Below are 21540 nucleotides of genomic sequence, written 5' to 3' on the forward strand. Positions count from 1 at the left end.
AAATGCAAAAACCAGTGTGAATAACAATATCTTAAAATAAACTAGAGAGTGGATACACAGATATGAATGAATGAATGAATGAATGAATGAATGAATGAATGAATGAATGAATGAATGAATGAATGAATGAATGAATGAATTTATGATTGAAATTCATGCATTTATTTGTCATTTAAACTTATGCAAACAGGGAAAGAGAGTAGAAAATACTTATTATCCTGTTGCCCCCTCTAGTGGACAGTAAGTGGACAGTTTGGGAAAGTAAGTCTGACCAGTTAGAAAAGATATAAGCGAGTCAGACCAGTCTGAAGGTCTGAGCCGAGTTTGGTGAAGCATTAAAGTTCTAGGCGGAGTCAATTTCTCATAATAATAATACATAATAATAATGTTTAAATATATGCTGGCTTTCTTAAGCCAATATAATAAAGAAAACTCAGAGAAACATCGACCAATTCAGTATGTAATAAAATTGTATTAGTTTTATTTATAATAAAAACTAATAACATTTTAAAGGTAGGCCTATGCCGTGCTCTTCAACCGACATGATTTTAATTAATCCCAAACCTGGTATTTTTGTCAGTATTAATGTACGTTCACTGATTCTAGCTTCTCTCTTTTCTGTCTCTTTCTTTTCATGTGAACTGGGTAGGCTACACATGCTTACAATCATAAATATAAACTTCAATTTTCACCATTATTAATAGCCTACATATGTCACACATGCCTACCTGCCTTTTGATGTAAATAAAAGACGAGAGTGTTAAGGACATATTATCATGGTAGAGTTTAGCCTATTATTGATTTTTATTTCCACTTCCCTTTTATCCAAAGAGACGGAACTATTTGCATTGTATTTATCAATGGGAAATACATCATGCTAAAATAATCTGTCATATACTGTGGCTCATATTAATGGGGTTGCTTTCAAGTCGCAGCAGCACGAATTACGTGACTAGCAACATATTTCTGCTTCAAATATTGTGCGTAGTTAACAGTGAGTGGTGGTTTCAGTCATTATTTTATTAAAGTACATTTGTAAGTGCCTCCCTTGTACTGACTCTTATTCCGCCTGACAGAAAGAAAAGCTCGTAGCTTACTGAAGGCGGAGCGTTTTGACCAATCAGATGAAAGGGGCGTTTCAGCGCCGCCCACGTGTGCAAATGAAATATCGAACCCATATGATAGACCGATTTGTAAACCACAAACGAAAAATTAAAAATCGAGCCTAAAAACTAAACTAAACTAAAAAACGAATAAACGAGCTGGTTTTCATTTCTCGTTAATCCATTCCAAACAGGAAATGAAATGATCCAAAAAGTACATGTGTAGGCATATAAATAAACACATTTAAACATAAAAACACATAATGGATTTCTTGGGTCTTAAACGCAAGATCCACTGTGATTTACCGGCAATTATTGCTTGATCTCAAAGTAATTATTGTGACAAATACAATATTAATTTAATATCAGCCAAAGGCAGCTAAAGTTAAGACACTAAAGTTCAGCTAAATGTTTAATTTTCCCTCCTTCATTACAGTGTGCTGCAAGCATTGCAATCCTATTGCTAACATCAAAACAATGTAGGCTATGTAAGTAATATCGTATAATATGCATTTTATTACAGGTCAGAATTAAAATGCATGTAAGTATGGGTAGGGTCAGACTTTGGGGTGTTATAGCCTACTGAACTACCAAAAAAGGTCTAATGCAGAATATCCCTGAAACCACTAGATGACACTATTTCCTTAAAATATGAACAAGACCTATGACTACGCAATAACAGTCGAATGTAACTTTTAGAACAACGGCAACGCTCAGATCCACTTACAGTCGATGTTGCGTTGTTCCCAATATTTTTAATGAAATTAATTTTAAATTTTATCTATAGAGCGAGTTTATTCGCGTAAACAATTCCTCATCTTAATGTATTACCAGTTGTCGAAAGCCTTATTTTATGACCATTTTCAGCTCTGTGTGTTTAATACTGCGCGTGCCACACTATGAGCTCGAGGCACGGTGACGTCAGCGCCGAAACACTGAACTAAACAAGCCATTTTCAGCAGCGTGAGCCCCTGTCGGAGTCCTCGGTCTGCCCAAACCACTTCTGATAGTTACCCAGCGTCTGATCCGAGGAGTTGAACACTGTTGTTTTGTTTTGTGTTGCTTCTCCTTCGTCTGTCTCTCTGAAAAGCATCGCACATAGACGAGTGCTCAAAAATGTCTGTGAAGCCGGAGGCGGGTTCGGAGGGAAGCTGGTACGGGGATGATTTTGAGGAGATTGATCGCTTTGGGAGTACCACTAACGCCCGGCGTGATGACTTGGGAGAGGGGAGGCAGATGAGAGACTGGGAGGACGAGTCAAGTGAAGAGAAACAGTTTTCCAGCCATCCCGAAAGCGACCGGCAACCGCTCCCTGTTGTCATGGAGACTGCTTCCACAGGTAATGGGATTTTGATCTACACCGTCTTTTATGCAATGCTTTGAACAACCTTAGTGCTTAACTTCTCTGTCGACCGGGGCCTTCTTATCAGGTAACGTTAGCAGATACCTAGGCTTATGGCTCGCTTTGTATGGGGTGGAAGTATGTTGTGCTAAAATGAGGTTGGAATTTAAGTGTTCTCTATTGTTTTAGCACTTTTGAGGAAGACATATCTGAGAAAATGTTATTCCATTTACTTGGCATTTACAGTCTTCAACAGTAGAGATCATCATTTCAAATTTAAGCATATCAGATACAACAAATAGGCTTAATAGTAGCTACATTTATTTGTTTTAAAAGGTGTTAGACACAGACAATCTAACAATTGGTTCTTTTCTAACCATGTAACGTTAGGCTATTATATAAAATACCTAAAAAATATCACGGACTGTAATAAAATAATGTGTAGGGTTAGGGTTAGTGTTAACCCTAACCCATATCTTGTCCAATGAACAACCAGTCAGTAATTGATTTAAATCTCACCAGCTTTAAATCTCTTGTTTATTTCGAGTGGGACAGACATGACAAAAGTAATCATTTGCGGATTTTGTGTTGTCGTACAACATCTGACAGCTTATTTTGTGCCTCACAAAGCATACCACCCATGTTTTAACTTGAAACAAAACAAAAACGATTTGCACAGGTGGCACTTACTGAGCAGGTAGCACATAGACATGATTTTATATTCTATCCCATAACCCTAATCTTACCCGTAAACCTAACCCTTGCAAAAAAAACATTATGCAAAAGCAAAATCATCATTTAGTATGACTTCCTCAAGGGGAATGACATTTTGTCCCCATGACATCAAACATTTATTCACAAGAACAAAATATACTAGGCCTATATTCATCCAATATCTCAAAACCGAGGCCTCGATTGTCTCCGTAAATCTATACCTATAATTGTTTTTAAAATTAAGTCATGAATGAGACCTATTTACCTGTGTACCGTGTTTGTGAGGTGCTGTATAACTCACTCTTTTTCCCCTTCAACTATTTTTGTCTGTTGTTATTATTCCATTGTGTCCCAGCTGCTTTCCAGATCAGACACTTTACAGTAACCTTTACAGGTCCTTTACTGCATAGAGATCAATACTTGACATAATTTGTTATGTTATGTTATGACATTGTGCTAGTAGAGAAATAAAGTGAAGACAGAGCAATTCAGATTGTTTTTATTTTACTGAGATAAAATAGATTGTAGCTCAATTTCTCAATAAAGCCACTGTCTTTACAACCAGATGAAAATATAAGACATAAGTAAGGACTATATGAAGTAGGATGTTTCCTTTGCTCCCATTTTCTTAAACCAGATCTTTGTTGTGAAACTAAAGATGTTTTCTTTTTCAATTTTAGCTTTCTTTCTCTGTTTGATCTTAATGCTGTAGACTGGTGAGTGAGAGTGAGATTATGTAATAGTCTTTCTTGTGGGATCACAGATAGATGGAGAGGTTATCATTGGGTAACACACAAATAACCTAATTATGAGCTATAATACAGTCAGCTAATGGGGAAATGGTATTAGGTGGAAAGGGAAAAAATAAATCATATAGTCAAATAATGCATGCAGGAACAATAAAAGTGCTTTAACTGCAGTCTAATAGCTCCTAATTTGTTTAACCACACAAAAGGACATTTTAAACATTTGTCACTTTGCAATGAATTCAGTGTTCAGTGAGGTTTCTTGTGGCCACCGTAGGAAATTCTCCCAACCCGTGCATGTAAACACTTATGGACTAAATCACTGATAAATTAACTTAAATTAGTATCTTAAACGTTGTGAGTTTATTTATAGATGCGTCATGAGTGAGTCACACAACGTGTCTGAATCATCAGATTGACATTGGCAAGTGGATGAAAATCAGAGTCCTGTGGTAAAATCCTTCTCATCAGACTGAATCTCTCATTAGCTGAATGACAGCCTAACCCAGTGCTTATTGAACCACAATACTGACTCTTAGAGGATGTGATACTTGCCATTTTGATAACCATTTAGATCCCATTTTGAGCGCATTGTTAACCTGTTAAAATTTTAATTTTAACATGAAATGAACCTGATTGTTTGGGTGAGATCACTCCATTACACTTTTGACTTTTGATAAGACCATTTTAGGTTTAGTTTAGCCGTGCATTTTTTTTTACATGAATAATTTAGTGGACAGACGTGAAACATAACCTTTGACAGAATGCATTTAATGTGAATATATCCTGTTTTTGAGAACAGCTAGGTCAGAGGGTTTTTTATACTGTTAATATCTCAACTAAGACTTATTAAAATAAAAAAGACTTGGTTCATACCTAAAAACTTTTCAGGTTTTTCCTCTAGCATTTGCCTGTTGAAACTTTGAAAGATTGAAACTAACTTGTTAAAGTTTGCTTCCTTGCAATGCAATTACTCTTATGTCTTTCACCAAGAACAAACCTGATAGTTTGATTCTGTACTCAGTTTTCTCTACAAACAGTTCACCAGTACTGAACCATGGCTACAGTAAGAAGAGAGTGCCTTGCCATGGATGTTTCCTGGGATACTGGCAACACTGTTTGATTTAGGACATACAATTAGCAATTATATCATGTATAGGTTATGTACTGGAGAGACCCCACTGTGCTTTCAGTGTTACCACAATTATTCTCACTTCAGTGAGTCGTGATTCATTAGGGAAACTTGAATGCAAGTTCACTTTCTACTTCACACTCATACTTCACACACATACAAAAAGTGTTGTTGGTTGTGGTATATTGCATAAACATTAGAAAGTGCTAAGAACTATAACAAGATTAAAATAATCTAGGCTATTTTTCTTTTGTGGTAACACATGTTAGCTCTGCGACTTAGCACTTGCTGTCATGATTTTAAAAGGATTACATTCTGTCATATGTTGATATTCTATCAACCCTCTATGCACACCTTGGCAATAGAATCGCCATTGGCTAGTACATTTTTTAGTTTGCTCACCTGACTGATATATATATATATATATATATATATATATATATATATACACTCACCTAAAGGATTATTAGGAACACCATACTAATACTGTGTTTGACCCCCTTTCGCCTTCAGAACTGCCTTAATTCTACGTGGCATTGATTCAACAAGGTGCTGAAAGCATTCTTTAGAAATGTTGGCCCATATTGATAGGATAGCATCTTGCAGTTGATGGAGATTTGTGGGATGCACATCCAGGGCACAAAGCTCCCGTTCCACCACATCCCAAAGATGCTCTATTGGGTTGAGATCTGGTGACTGTGGGGGCCATTTTAGTACAGTGAACTCATTGTCATGTTCAAGAAACCAATCTGAAATGATTCGAGCTTTGTGACATGGTGCATTATCCTGCTGGAAGTAGCCATCAGAGGATGGGTACATGGTGGTCATAAAGGGATGGACATGGTCAGAAACAATGCTCAGGTAGGCCGTGGCATTTAAACGATGCCCAATTGGCACTAAGGGGCCTAAAGTGTGTCAAGAAAACATCCCCCACACCATTACACCACCACCACCAGCCTGCACAGTGGTAACAAGGCATGATGGATCCATGTTCTCATTCTGTTTACGCCAAATTCTGACTCTACCATCTGAATGTCTCAACAGAAATCGAAACTCATCAGACCAGGCAACATTTTTCCAGTCTTCAACTGTCCAATTTTGGTGAGCTCGTGCAAATTGTAGCCTCTTTTTCCTATTTGTAGTGGAGATGAGTGGTACCCGGTAGGGTTGCGCGATATGCTCCATTTTCATATCGTCCTATCGTCAGCCTGTGAGATCGGCGATACACGATATTATCGTGAGGGGGGCGGGGCTTACTTATTTGATTATTAACTTGCTTATTTACTCATCAATTTGCTTGTTTTATTACTTCGTTTTAAATGAGAATCTTTTTCTATTTTGCTAGCAAAGGTGGAGTGTTTATTAATAGGCTAAATCAGGTTGTTTCCTGGTATAGTGAGGTAAAAAAAAAGATCCTAATCATTCTTGTATCTGACCATTCTTGTATATTTCAACATGTCAGCGGGAAATTTACGGACACACATGATCCCCTCATGCCGTTACTGATGCAGCATTTTGACTGTAGGCTGCTTCTGCACGAGATCATGAGAACACGTTTTAATTTATTGGGTCAAGAAAGAGTCGGAGTCTGCGATATGTCCTCCTACCAGTGCTCTCTCTGTCTGGATGCACTTCACTTATGCGCACCGCACTTCAATAAACCGAAATAACGCGGGTTTTAAATACCGGGAGAAATCAGAGGCAAAAATCTAAAAGTCGATCGGTACTTACTTATGATTTGACTCTGATAAAGGAAAATGGGTTAATCCGTTTACATGACCACATGCATTGTCAGTTTATTCAGCATAATCGAGTTAATAACGTGCATGTAAACGCGATCATTCCCTGAAAACGAAAGCAGAAACGGACTGCGCTTTCACTGCATTAACTGCGCGTTCTCTCAGAGACGACGGTGGATATAACGGTAGGCTACAGCATCTTAATTTACTGGCTTAATATTTCTCTTGTGGACTTACATTATTGACAGTGAAAAAAATAGAAGAATATTTCTTGTTAAACAAGTTTGAAGTTGCTTGTGATTTTCACAGGCAGAGTTTCACAGATGCTTCGTGTAGCCTACTAAAGACTTTATTAGGCCTAGGCGGCCTATATAATTTTATTGATATTATTATTATAATTAATATTTTGTAATTGTACTGTTTTTAGTGTTTTTACTGTCATTAAATATTTTGTTAATGTGCTATGGAAACAAAATACTGACGAACAACGATGCCGCGTCTTCATCTTGGCTCTGTATAAGAATGATGCGTCTGTTAAAACAAGCACTCTTGGCAATTTGTGAATGGATCACCTTGCAATTCAATTTCGTTGTGGGATGTAATTTTTTTCTGTTTTAAAAATATTTTCTTTGAGGAGTCCTCATACGCGCGCGTCGGTGACGTTGCATGTGTGGTTATGTGATGTCGCAAGTGTGGTTATGTGGTGAGATGTCGTTATGAATTTAGGCAAGGCAAATATAATTGTAACTATACTAGCTTCATAATAATAATGATTTAATACATTAATAGGAAAACGAGCCAATTATCGTATTGATATCGTCAAAGGCATCTGCCATCGGCGATATCTCTGTCTATCGTCGATACACGATACTATTGTCTATCGGCACAACCCTAGTACCCGGTGGGGTCTTCTGCTGTTGTAGCCCATCCGCCTCAAGGTTGTGCGTGTTGTGGCTTCACAAATGCTTTGCTGCATACCTCGGTTGTAACGAGTGGTTATTTCAGTCAAAGTTGCTCTTCTATCAGCTTGAATCAGTCGGCCCATTCTCCTCTGACCTCTAGCATCAACAAGACATTTTCGCCCACAGGACTGCCGCATACTGGATGTTTTTCCCTTTTCACACCATTCTTTGTAAACCCTAGAAATGGTTGTGCGTGAAAATCCCAGTAACTGAGCAGATTGTGAAATACTCAGACCGGCCCGTCTGGCACCAACAACCATGCCACGCTCAAAATTGCTTAAATCACCTTTCTTTCCCATTCTGACATTCAGTTTGGAGTTCAGGAGATTGTCTTGACCAGGACCACACCCCTAAATGCATTGAAGCAACTGCCATGTGATTGGTTGATTAGATAATTGCATTAATGAGAAATTGAACAGGTGTTCCTAATAATCCTTTAGGTGAGTGTATATGATTCCACCAAATCAGCTTAAATTTGTAAAATTATTATGTTATTATATTATGATATTATGATAAGCACTATTTAATGATAGAACTTTAGTAATTAGAACTAAAACTTGGTAACCATGTATGAATGCATATTTGTCATTTTAACTAAACTTAAGACTGGTGGTTGTGTTTAAGATAATGTTGGTCATTCAGTGTTTCTGTAAAAAAAATAGATAATAGTAATAGATAACAGTAATTATTATTAAAAGATAATACTACTACTACTGATTCTACTACTACTAATAACAATATATACAATACACTAAGGATTGATGAGCTGCTGGGTTCATGAATATTAATCACGTTGTCAGCGTTCGCTCAAACGGATTTGCTGAAATCAAAACAGGGATGTGCGCCAGCCAATGAGATTGCTCAGTCGCATTAGTTTCCGCCCACTACCGTAGAAACCGGCATATATTCTGCTTGTTCTTAAAAGCTGAATAATTCTAAATGAACTCTTTTAACAGGAAAATACAACAAAGAATATCGTTTACATGTAGGGCGTCGATTCTGCATGGTATGTAGCCTAAGGCTCTTTCGCTCTCGTTCTCTTTGCATGTGTGAGAAACACAGCGCTCTCAGCAAAGCGACGGCGAGACTTGCGCCTTCACACTAGAGTTTACAGTACGTCAAATACAGGTACGCTTGCGCATGGATCGCTTGACACAGAGCGAAACTCTCAAGAACTAATCAGTCAGTCAGAGTGTTCAACGAGTGAAAATATATCTATGCGAGACTTAGGCTATACTTAGCCTCTAACACACACTGGCGAGTAAAATCTGAGAATTGATTAGCCAATGGCTAAAGATAGACATTATTTAGTCGCCCAGAGTGAAGATTTAGTCGCATATGTGAGTGATTTACTCGCAATGTAGAGGGTTGTCTATTAAGGGATTCAATTATATTATATAGTATTATATGATATCCCCATAGATCATAAGCAGTGTCTCAGAACAAGCTGTTTGCAGATTGTTGCTTTTGTGACATCACAAATGCTTAGGCCCCGCCCACGACTGCTGACGGACTCTGCCCTATTAGCATAGACTCCGTCCTGAGTGAGCTGTACACACTCCGCCATGTTTATCCCCTTGCCAGAGCATTTAACAGCAGCATTCAAGTAAGAAATGTATTCTTATTAAAGCTGCTAAAGTCATTCAATCAAGAGCAGAAATGAGAGATTTTCTGTTTTTCTTTTGTTGTTTGATTCACAGCATATAGCAGTAGGTACTAGGGGCGGAACGGTACATGTATTCGTATTGAACCGAAACGGTACGGGCGTCACGGTTCGGTGCATGAATATACACGGAGAATACACGGTATAAAAATAGATAAAACTCGCGTGCAAATTAATTAATGTAATGCGGAACTACTGTTAGATACGCGGGTTCTTTAGGGACACCTAATCTGTAGCTCTGCCTTAGCTGTGAAGCTCCGTGGCTATAATGAACCCCTTTACTGTCTGTGTAATGAACAAGCTGCGATGTCAAGATTGCAATGGTGGACTGTAACCACCACAAACTGTAACCTACAACTGTCAGCCAAACAAAATCACACACACACACAAATATTTATCCAACCCCATTTAAAAACAGTCTGTCGTGCCATCTTTTGCACATTCATCATATTGCATTGGTTTTCATTTCTTGTCCTCAAACAGAGCACTAATCTGTTTATTTTTAAGTTACACATTCTACATTGATTAAAAAAGGGTAATGGTAGTATTATTTTATACAGAAATAAATTATTTATAATTCAGATGAGAATAAAGTTAGTGTTGATTCAAATTTTAAGGAAAACAAATATATTGATCTGAAATATAGCAAATTAATTTTAAATTCATTCAGGTACAATTACCAAACATATCTCAAGGTCTTTTTGTCTTTTTATTAATTTAATTAATAAACTAATTATATAAAACTATCAATGCACTACAAATAAACTGGTTATATGCCTCTATGCCTTTATTAATAAAACTTATTTAAAAAATACAAGGCTTAAGACATTTATTTTCCTTTGGTGGAACAGCCTGAGACATGCTCAATAAAAAAAAATTGCCTAATACATTTTTGTTTTGCTTTTCCCTCCATTGTACCGAACTCGTACCGAACCGTGATGTCTGAACCGAGGTATGAACCGAACCGTGACTTCTGTGTACCGTTCCACCCCTAGTAGGTACTGTATATTATGCTGCTTTCACTTTAATACACTGAGCTAATATACACATGCGATTTCTTTACTTGCTGTTTAGAATAGACATAACCGACTGTGTTTATGTGAACTCAGTGTGTTTTTGACCTTACCATGTGTGTATTTGACAGTTTAAAGGTGAACTAAGTAACTTTTTTTACCTTAACTGAACAGCTTCGGAGTCATTGGAATGGTTATATTACTTATTTCGGGTTGAATGGTGGTCGCCGGCCGCCGCGTCAGGAAGTCTCGCGTGATATCAGGTCTCGCGATGTAAACAATTGCTTTACGGCCAGAAATCCCGAAGTTACTGAATGCAGCTTTAAGCGCAATAAGACTTGAAAGAGAACTTAGTTTAATACACACGGGACCCACCGTCTGACATCCAGCTTTCTGTGCACGTGCTTCGGATGAATGTGCTCAGAAAACCATATATCAAAAACAAAACAAAAACGATTCATCACAAAAAAATGTTTTAGCCCAGCCATATTGGTAACTGACCACAGTGATGCAGAGAAAAGTAATTGTTAGGCAATGCTTACAATTCGGGGCATACTTTTCAGTGGACTTGAGAAGCTGCTGATGTTTCAAACCACTGTTGATGGTCTGGATCACTTTATTTTGCATTACATGTTATGTAATTTACTACATTGTTCCTTAAATATTAAGATGACTATGCTTTGTCCTACAAAATGTAGGACATGTACATGTACAAAACTTTACTCTAATAATCCCATTATTCCTGCAGACATCAGCAGTTTATTTTCAGATACAAGAGAGGTACCTCCAACAGCTGCCATCATCACAACTATCCTCATCTGTATCTGTTCTGATGTAGAAGTAAATCCAGTCTATTGATACACTTACACGTAGAGTAATTATGTGAAAGTGCCCCTGGAGTGACTTGAAGTTGGCTCCAAATCCTTATCACGTGTCACAAACCTGTCAGTGGCATCCTGATGTAATTGTGGGGCATAATAATTATGTTGCTTTGAAACATAACCCCTGTCACACTTTACCTCCCAGTCCATTTTTGTCACTCTTGTTTATTAACAAAATATTTTGGTGTCGCTTCATCAGTGTCTTCCTGTGAAGATAGACCTGGCACTAAACAGAAATAACTCAGGCTGCAGGAAGGAAGTCCCCAAAATGTACTGAGCTTACTTTCTAAGCTCAGTTAAAACTGTCTGAGCTGTACAGCTCCGGGAAAGAGAAATGCACTTCTTGCCAAATGCCAATAGTTCCTCCCACCACAAAATAGTTATGTTTAACCTGGTATTTAATATTATATATAATTTTAATATTATATAGTCAAAAACTGCTGACGGGTAATTCAATGTAACACATCATGTAAAAATTTATCATCTTTTATTGGAAAATTGAACAACATTTAATTATTGTCTTAAAGGTGCTCTAAGCGATGTCATGCGTTTTTTAGGCCAACACATTTTTTGTCACATCCAGCAAACATCTCCTCACTATCCGCTAGCTGCCTGTCCCCTGAACACGCTGTAAAAAAACGCGGTCTCTGTAGACAGCCCAGGCTCCACAAACGGCAAGAAAAACAAACTGGCCCATCCTTGGCCACGAAACATAACAAACAGTGTTCCAGCCAATAACTGACAAGAATGATTTAGGGGTGGGGGTTGGGGGGTTAGTGCGTGTGCACATGAAGCGGGGGTGTGGGGAGTGGAGGAGAGAGAAGCATGAAGAGGGAAGTTAGCTAGAGGAGAGATGTCCTAACAACGACTACCGTTAAAATTGTATATTCTTGAGAATTAAGAGACGACGTTCCGATGAACAAACAACAAAGAATAGGGATAAGGAGAAGGAACGCAAAGTCCCGAATTTACATCGGAAAAGCGTTCAAATAGTGGCGAGAACTCCGCCGGCAGATGGGCTTCCAATCCGGCATTCAGGTGGCTCTGTTTTTGCTGGACAGGTGGGTAAATCCAGTTTGTTTTTTCTAAATGGTTCATGACTGTTTCAGGAAGCACGGAAGGGAGGGGGAGGGGACGGGATGAGGAGGACGGAGGGTCGAGCCTCCGTTTTGTTTGACAATACTTCGAACGTCAACAAGACGTGACGTCACCCAACATCGCTTAGAGCCCCTTTAATCTTTTAAACAACTGAGATAGTGAGCAAGCAATACATTTTATAAAAATCACCTGTCAAGTTTATAATACATATTACATCAGCATATGAGAGCCAAATTAGATGACTACAGGGACTCATCTCAAGATCACTCATTTAACAGTTCAAGAGTTGTGAGAAAATGAGACGCAGCAGAAGGTCTTAAAGTGACGGCAGCCACTAATGCTGTCTGTCATTAAAGTTCATCAGAGAACAAAGGGAACAGAGAAAACTGCTCTTGACTAAAGAACTTTTGTAGCTTTAATGAGGATTAATCTAAATTTAATTTACAATTTATGCAGTGCAGACTGTTTGATAACTTTATTCAATTTCTGTATATGTCCTAACTAACACGAATGGCACAAGTAAATAATAAGACATTTATTATGGGTTCATGTGAGGATTGTTTTAAGTTCACGTCAAATAAAAGTTGTTGCATTTTTTTGAAGGCTAATAAATGTTTTTATTTTATTTTATAGCTTTCAATACACTGTAATGTTAAATGGCTATAATTAATGTTTAAAATTTTCATCGAGGCAGCTGTATTAGTATTAGTGATACTGGACTTAGTGAAAGATATGCCATTAAACAAGAATTTAAAATATACTGTCTTAATGTTTGAGATCAACTGGGAAATGATTACATTATAAAATATATTAAACCCATGAAAATGCAGATCCTGTCGTAAATAGTATTGAAAAATAACTTTTTTGTTGTTCCATCATTACCCCTTAGCAGATTTTGACTGTGCAGTCTTTTAGCCGCTAGGAGGAAAAATAAGTACACTTTAGCATACTTTTTAAAAGAGTTATTACTTACTTATTACTGAAATAATAATCTTCATAATAAGAATATACTTTAGTGCGAACTGAATGTAATGTTTAAATGTATATTAAATGCAATTAGCTGAACTTTAAATATAGTCAGTAGGACTGCAAGTGTATTTACAAAAGTACTGACAAGAATTTATGGTAAACTATAATATATAATGTCATTTCTTTTGAAACTTGTATGTATTGAAATATATTTATAGACTATATTTCTATATCTATTTCTATATTTCTGTATTGTATTTCAGTAGTGCAAGTATAGTTTTATAAAAATATACTTTTAAGATTTGAAAAACACTACAATTAAGTGCAAAGAGGCATAAAGTAAATTAGCATTAGCTATTTTAAACAACTTGATACATGCCCATATGATTTTTCCCAAGAGTCCTTTACTACAACAAGGTTATGTTGCGATCTTAGTAGTGGTGCACGATATATCGGCCACCGATATAATATCGGCCGATATGGTCATTTTTTTACACATCGGTATCGTTCCGATGTCAAAATATGGCCGATGTGAACAGGCCGATATTTAATGTGTGAAGCTGAAGAGGTTGATGTGAGAGAAATACACATTTCATACAGATGACATAAGCAGAGAACAGTCTGTTTTCTTTCATTTTGAATTGTTCTGTTTAAAAATAGAAGTTTCAAGCTTTCTATATATGTCTCAGGTCTGTGAGGCAGGTAGGTTTCGGTTCATTTATGAGACGCGCTCCAGGTTCACGCGCCGTCGCCTCTGTCCTGATTAAATATTTTCTAGTATATTTACTTTTTATTTATTAAATCCAATTCAATTCGTTGATGAAACATTGATCAAAATTAAGATACAATTAGGTTTCGGTTCATTTATGAGACGCGCTCCAGGTTCACGCGCCGTCGCCTCTGTCCTGTTTAAATATTTTCTAGTATATATACTTTTTATTTATTAAATCCAATGCAATTCGTTGATGAAACATTGATCAAAATTAAGATACAATTAATACAAAACGAAATTAAATTTAAAGACAGGCTTTGTGCTTTCTGCTTGAGGTCTCTGTGAAAGTTTTAAAGCAGTTTTTAAGTGCCGAGAGCGCTCACGTCCGTAACATTGTTAATGCAGTCCAGTGCGACTTATGTTTTTTTCCTCCTCATGACACATTTTTGACTGATCGTTTTTTGACTCGTAGATATTTGAATATATTGCTTGATATATGATACCCATTCGAATTTGATTTTTCTCAAAAGTGACAGCGCGTGTGATTTGTGGATTCTAATAAGCGCGAGTGGAGAAACAGGCGTTTATTTATTCATTCTCAGTGTTGAGAAATGTAGCCTTCATGTGTTATTGTGTTAATAATAACTAAAGTAGCCTACCTAATTATGTTACATATTTAGTTTGTATGAAAACTATCGCGTTCGTTACTTATGGATTAAAAAAGTAGGCTACCGGTGCTGCGCGAGCTCTCTCTCACAAACACGGACGCGCGCACATAGAGAGAGAAGATAATTGTAAAATGAAAACGGGCTAAGCAGAAAGCACTATTTTTCATGTGTTATTGTGTTAATAATAACTAAAGTAGCCTACCTAATTATGTTACATATTTAGTTTGTATGAAAACTATCGCGTTCGTTACTTATGGATTAAAAAAGTAGGCTACCGGTGCTGCGCGAGCTCTCTCTCACAAACACGGACGCGCGCACATAGAGAGAGAAGATAATTGTAAAATGAAAACGGGCTAAGTTTAAATTTTGTTCTTGCTTGTTTGTTTTTTTCTGTCAAAATGTCAGAAAGCATTTTGTATTATCCATCTGTGTTTTTAAAATTCGTTAAATGACGGACGTTTTACTGTTAACACAGCCCATATGTCGGATTCGTCTTATAGCCTACTTGTTATTATTTTTAGAATAAGTGATTCGTTATGCTATTATTGGACTCCTGTCTATTCATTGTCAACTGTTTTCTATAAATATGTTTGTATTGGCTAACATTTATTCAGCTGCGTGTCCTGTTTAAAATGTGCAATGTTCAAACGCAAAGACAGTCACAAGAAGCCCTTTTCCCTGTGGTATTTTTTAGAATAATATTTGGATATTGGAATAATAAATGAAGTAGCCTATCTTAATTGTACACATGTTCCTGTTTTTTTTTTTTTTTTTACTGTTTTCTAAGGGTTTCTTAATTTTAGACAAGTTGACCAGCACACATTATATGCAATGCAATGTGTGTATGTGTGACATATTTTGCACACAGGTAAAGGTGCCCAATATCAGTCATTTCTAAAGTAAAAAAAATGTGTTTGGGAAAATAGCTCTTTATTTGATAATCATTAAAATTTGTTTTCTATACAGAGATATCGACATCGGTAAATATCGGTATCGGCCATAACAGCAATATTAATATCGGTTATCGGTATCGGCCACAATTTTCACATCGGTGCATCCCTAGATCTTAGATATACATATGTCACCATAAGTCAGTAGCCCTGCTCTTAGCATTTATTGACCTGTCTAGCCTACTTTTTCCTTTTTGCTCTAAGTATCCATATATGCAACACTAGGCAGTGAAATGTTATTTGAGCAATGGTGGCTGTCAAGTCCAAATTTGTATAGTGTTGTATGTCCTAGATCTATTCATTAAGGCTGTGGATCCTGCTAATTCCCCAATAAGTTATTTAGGTTTAAACCGAGGACAGGAGTGATTAGCTTTCGTGCATTATTGTTAGCGTCATGGCTAATGCCTGACTCTTACCTAACACCTCGTCATAACATGAGCTTTACTCCGAGCTCCAGCACCTGTTCCAACAATACCACAATGGTCCTAATAAACACACACACGCACACACTCATTCACTCACACTTCTTTGAGCCAGGATGCGACCATTTAGGAATTTTGTAATGACCAAGAGAGAAACATATTGTCACATGCTGTGTAGATGATCGACACAAACAAGATGATGAAAAGGAAAGTGTCTTTAATTAAACCACAGTATTAAATCCAAAACAGAGCGAGAGAGCAACTCGCACACACGTAACGTAGACAATACCCGACAATGAACACAAACAGAACTGAACTTAAGTAGGCCTACACGTGATAACAAGGTAGATAGTGAGTGCACAGCTGAACATAACGAGTGAGCAAGATAACAAACGACTAACTCAGGCTGAAGGTGGTGAAACACAAAAAGTCCAAACTAACAGAACCGTGACACATATTTTTATCTAAATGAATGTCTTGTTCTTGGCTTAGTAAAGCTTAAATGTGGCTTTGTTTTCTAGGTTGACATATTTCCTTCATTTAAGTCATTTATAATGTTGCAAATGTTCTTTTGAACTTTCTATTCATCAAAGAGTCCTGAATTATATTACCATGGTTTCCACACAAATATTAATCAGCACAGCTGTTTTCAACACTGATAATTATAAAAAATTATAATAATCTTGAGCAGCAGATCAGCATATTAGAATGATTTCTGAAGGATCATGTGACACTGAAGATTGGAGTAATGATGCTGAAAATTCAGCTTTGACATCACAGGAATAAATTACATTTTAATATATTTTAAGAATAGAAAACGATTCAACTGTAATATTATTTCTCTATATTACTGTTTTTACTGTATCTTTGATCAAATAAATGCAGCTTTTGCAAGCAGTAGATGTGAAAAAATAAAAAAAACATGAAAAATATGTTACTGTCCTACACTTGAATGGTAGTGTATCATATAGATGGAGTTCAAGCTAACAGACATGGACAAATGCCACAAAAATCCAATTTTGATTTCATGGAGTGTTTAAAAGAATAATATCCTCTCTCGTCAAAGACCACACTAGTAAATGACTAGTTTAAAACAGAGAAACATCTGAATACTTGAGTTTCAGTATATATACAGGAGAGAATTACCAGTGTAATGGGGTTTGTTAGGCGAAACTAATTTTATATGCTGTTTTTCAAAATCCAAGCATTGTCTTTGTGCAGGTGAAACACATTTTAGTAACAGAGACTCTAAATGAAAGATCAGCACTTAAGGCCACTGTGTGTTCTCGCTAACGGCGTGTTTTTGAGAGGATGAGTCATGGCTTGCCTTGCACACTGTTAAATGTTGGAGGTGAGAGGTGTGGTGTGAACACTGATCGGCCCTCGCATACAGAAACATTTCTGTGATATTCCTGTGACAGTTGCTGAGATGATCCAATTGTTATACAGTTGTGGTCAGAATTAATGGCACCCCTGGTAAATATGATCAAAAATGGCTGTAAAAAATAAATCTGCATTGGTTATCCTTTTGATCTTTCATTAAAAAAATGCGCAAAAGTCTTACCTTTCATTGAAGTAAAATAATTGAAAGTGGGGGGGAAATCACATTATGAAATAAATGCTTTTCTCCAAAACACGCTGGCCATAATTATTGGCTCCCTGTTATTAAATACTTTTTGCAACCTCCTTTTGCCAAGATAACAGCTCTGAGTTTTCTCCTATAATGCATGATGAGTTTGGAGAACAGCTGACAAGAGATCAGAGACCGTTCCTCCATACAGAATCTCTCCAGATCCTTCAGATTCACAAGTTCATGTTGGTGGTGCTTCTCTTCAGTTCACCCCACTCATTTTCTATAGGGTTCAGTTTAGTGGACTGGGACGGTCATGGCAGAAGCTTCATTCTGTGCTCAGTTACCCATTTTTGTGTTGATTTTGATGTTTGTTTTGGACCGTTGTCCTGATGGAAGATCCAACCACGGGCCTTTATAAGATTTCTAGCAGAGGCAGTCAGGTTTTGATTATTCAAAGATTTTTTATCTGTTGGTAGGTATTTGCTAGAATCCATAATACCATGTATCTAAACAAGATGTCCAGGACCTCCAGCAAAAAAATAGGCGCACAACATATAAGATCCAGCAGTATATTGAACCGTAGGCATGGGGTACACATCTGGTGGGTTTGCTGCCAAAAAGCCCTTTTTTGTTTCATCTGACCATCTTTGGCCACTCAAACTCTCCTTCTCACCGTGCATTAAGACAATATAGACACACGTCCTCTTCCTGGCAGATTCGTAACATCTTTAGTTGATTGGAACTTCGTAATTATTGCCCTGATGGTCAAAATGGGGATTTGCAATTCTTTAGCTATTTTCTTACAGCCACTTTCTATTTTGTGATGCTCAACAATCTTTTGATGCACATCAGAACTAGCCTATATTCTTTGGTTTTACTCATTGTGATGGATGATTAAGGGAATTTGGCCTTTGTTTCATCATATTTAAACTCCAGCCAAGTCATAGCTAGACAATTTCATGTTCCTAGTGTGCAAAAAAAAAAAAAAGGTAGGTAAAATGCAAATTAATTACTTAAAAATCATACAATGTGATTTTCTGGATTTTTGTTTTAGATTCCGTCACTCACAGTTGAAGTGTACCTATGATAAAAAAATGTACAGACTTCTACATGCTTTGTAAGTGGGAAAACCTGCAAAATCGGCAGTGTATCAAATACTTGTTCTCCCCACTGTATTTCATAATGTGACCCCCCCAAAATTAGTTTTGCAATTTTTTTTAAATTAAAGATCAAAAGGATAAACAATTCAGATTTATTTTTTACAGCCATTTTTGATCATATTTACCAGGGGTGCCATTAATTCTGACCACAACTGTATAGTTTGCTTTGCAGGTTTTAAGGTTACACTGTCAGTTCAGTTGGTGTGTTGCTTAGCAATGTGATAAAGAAGGGTGTAAGTTGATATGGTTTTTGTTTTTGAAGAATCAGTGGCTCTCTTCTCTCTCTGCACTTTTATTTTTATAGATCTTCACACTTCTTAGCTACTTATGGTTAAAAATAGAGTCCCAATGGAGTCATTTTGCCCAGTGAATGTAGGGCAGTACAGAGACAGAGGCACAGGATCTTTTGATGGAGTGGGGTCACGTTAGCATGGGGATTTAAACAAGTCATGGAATTATCCTCAGTTAGACATCTGTAGTGTGGAGGGAAACACACCTGATCCTGAAATATTGTATCTAAAATAATGGGTTTTTGAACAAAAAACTGAACTAAAACAAAATTTCAAAGGTAATTTAGTTATTGTTATTTAGGTATGATGCTGTTATAATGTGTATTTTCATCACAAGCAGATGGTACAATTTGTGGTTCTGTTATAAGGGAAATTAAAATGACCTTAGTGAAATTTAAGTAATTTTCAAAACTAACACCTGAATTGATCTGAAATCTAAAAAAAAACAATTGAAATGTTCAAAATTCAAGTGTAGAGTCAGTTCTGGCAGGTCACGTTAGTCAAGCTCGCATCAGCTGACTCTCAGCTGATCCATGTCTACCTATAGGAATACGACGCTTATCACCATATTCATATATAAGCTCCTTCAGTATTATCAGCAGCTATCGCATTTCTCAGGAGCTAATTACCCCCCTCCATCCCCAGCTCCTCTTCTCATCAGTCAGGATTTGGCATTCTGATTACCCCTGAATCAGATTCTCTAATTATGTTGTACATTAAAATTAATTAATGATATCTGCAATACATTCATGTTGGTTCTGTTTTGTTTACAAAGGGGGGTTATTGCTGCTCTCCCTGCTCTTATCCATGCTAGGCTGCATGAATGCGCAGGGAGTTCTTGCCCAGAACAGAACCATACTACCAATCCAAACTGAATGCTAATTGTCAATCGTAGTTGATGATAGTGGTCCTGACAGAATTGTAATATTACTGACACATACGTACTCATCCATCCATCTTCTCAACTCTCTCCTCTGTTCCATCTGTTCATTCATCCATTCACTTATAGCATGATCAGATTCAGGGATAGTGCTGCTAATGCACATACTTTGAAAGACAGTAAGATAACTGATCAATATTTTTAACAATTTAATCATTAAAGGGATAGTTCACCCAAAGATGAAAGTTCTGTTATCGTTTACTCACCCTCAAGTTGAACTAGGTGAACTATCCCTTAAAGTTAACCTTCATCAAGTTAACCTTCAAAGTGATATCTATAAACTGTAAATATTAGTGTGTTTTAAATGTGTATTTATTTGGCACCACACCACATGGAATTGAAAAAATTATACAGTTCAGCAATGTGTTGATTTTGATCCAATCACTGTTTCTGGTTTTGGAGTTGTTGGAATTGTGTTTAGGGATGATTTTATTAAATTTTTTCAACAAAAGACACTTCTTATTAGCTCAACATTCAACAACAATCATTGTGATATCTGCTGAGTCACTAAACCCATAGGCAGCTACATCGGCTAAATATTGTGAATGATAATATTATACATAAGATAAAAATGTTATATAACAGATAAAACATTACAGAGACATTTCTGCTCACACATCTTAAATATCTGGAACGTGTTCATCACTTTCAGTTGCAAAAGTTTTATCCAAGTTTTAAGTTTTATTTTTAAGATCATTTTTGACCCTTGTCTCTGCACATTACACTGTGACAGGAAGGGTAATATGCTCTATTTTAACATTGAAAAAACAACACTCATCACCTTTAAAGGGAAGTGACTTATTGGAGATCCTCTTTTTTAATCACTGTATATTCCTTCTTGTTTTAGACTGATCCCTAGTTGAAATCTCACAGTGTGTGTCCCCCCACAAAGATGGCAATATCTGAAATTCTTGTCCTTGTGGGGACATTTTTGTTCCTCATGAGGAAAACAGCTTAAAAATCATATTACAGTTTTTTTCAATCGCTAACAAGCGCTTACCCATACTTCAGATACTTTTTCTAAACTCTTAACACAGACTCACACCTACAAAACACAATTGGCCAAATGGTTAATTGTCTTCTCAAAAACACATTTAGTTAAATATATACTAACTCTTCATTTCAAAACAGAACACATGTTTCTCTGCACACACTAACTTTACCAAAACACTGGAAATCTGACTCAAAATGAAATTTTTCTGTCAAAGAATAACACTTGTTTTCACTTCACAAGGTACATGCAGTCAATCAAAGTACACCAGGTTTCAAAATCCTGGCTATTGTTGACATTACTAAAACTGCATAGACTTTTATGTTTCAGTTTTACAGGTATTTGCATGCAAAATATGCAATCCACCGTTTTTACACTAAATGTCTTGGTTGGGAACTGTATGTCCACATGTACAGTACTGTTCACATTCATAAGCATTCCAGTAAAAAGCAAATCATTTTTTATTCCTTTA

The 21540-nt window shown here is 36.7% G+C and overlaps 1 protein-coding gene across 2 annotated transcripts in view; it reads left to right on the plus strand.

Annotated features, from left to right (window-relative positions):
• The first annotated feature begins 1777 nt into the window (after nt 1-1777).
• Nucleotides 1778-21540, plus strand: part of rtn1b (reticulon 1b) — a 40889-nt gene continuing 21126 nt past the window's right edge. Inside the window, exon 1 of one of the 2 annotated variants that reach the window (XM_084431488.1) lies at nt 1778-2442. In XM_084431488.1, coding sequence (XP_084287614.1) covers nt 2220-2442 — 223 coding nt within the window. In that variant the 5' untranslated portion in view covers nt 1778-2219. The remainder of the gene's footprint in view (nt 2443-21540) is intronic. The other variant, XM_084431489.1, reaches the window with a different exon arrangement.

This window comes from Rutilus rutilus (assembly GCF_951802725.1).
Source record: "Rutilus rutilus genome assembly, chromosome: 15".
In the NCBI taxonomy this organism is placed as follows: domain Eukaryota; kingdom Metazoa; phylum Chordata; class Actinopteri; order Cypriniformes; family Leuciscidae; genus Rutilus; species Rutilus rutilus.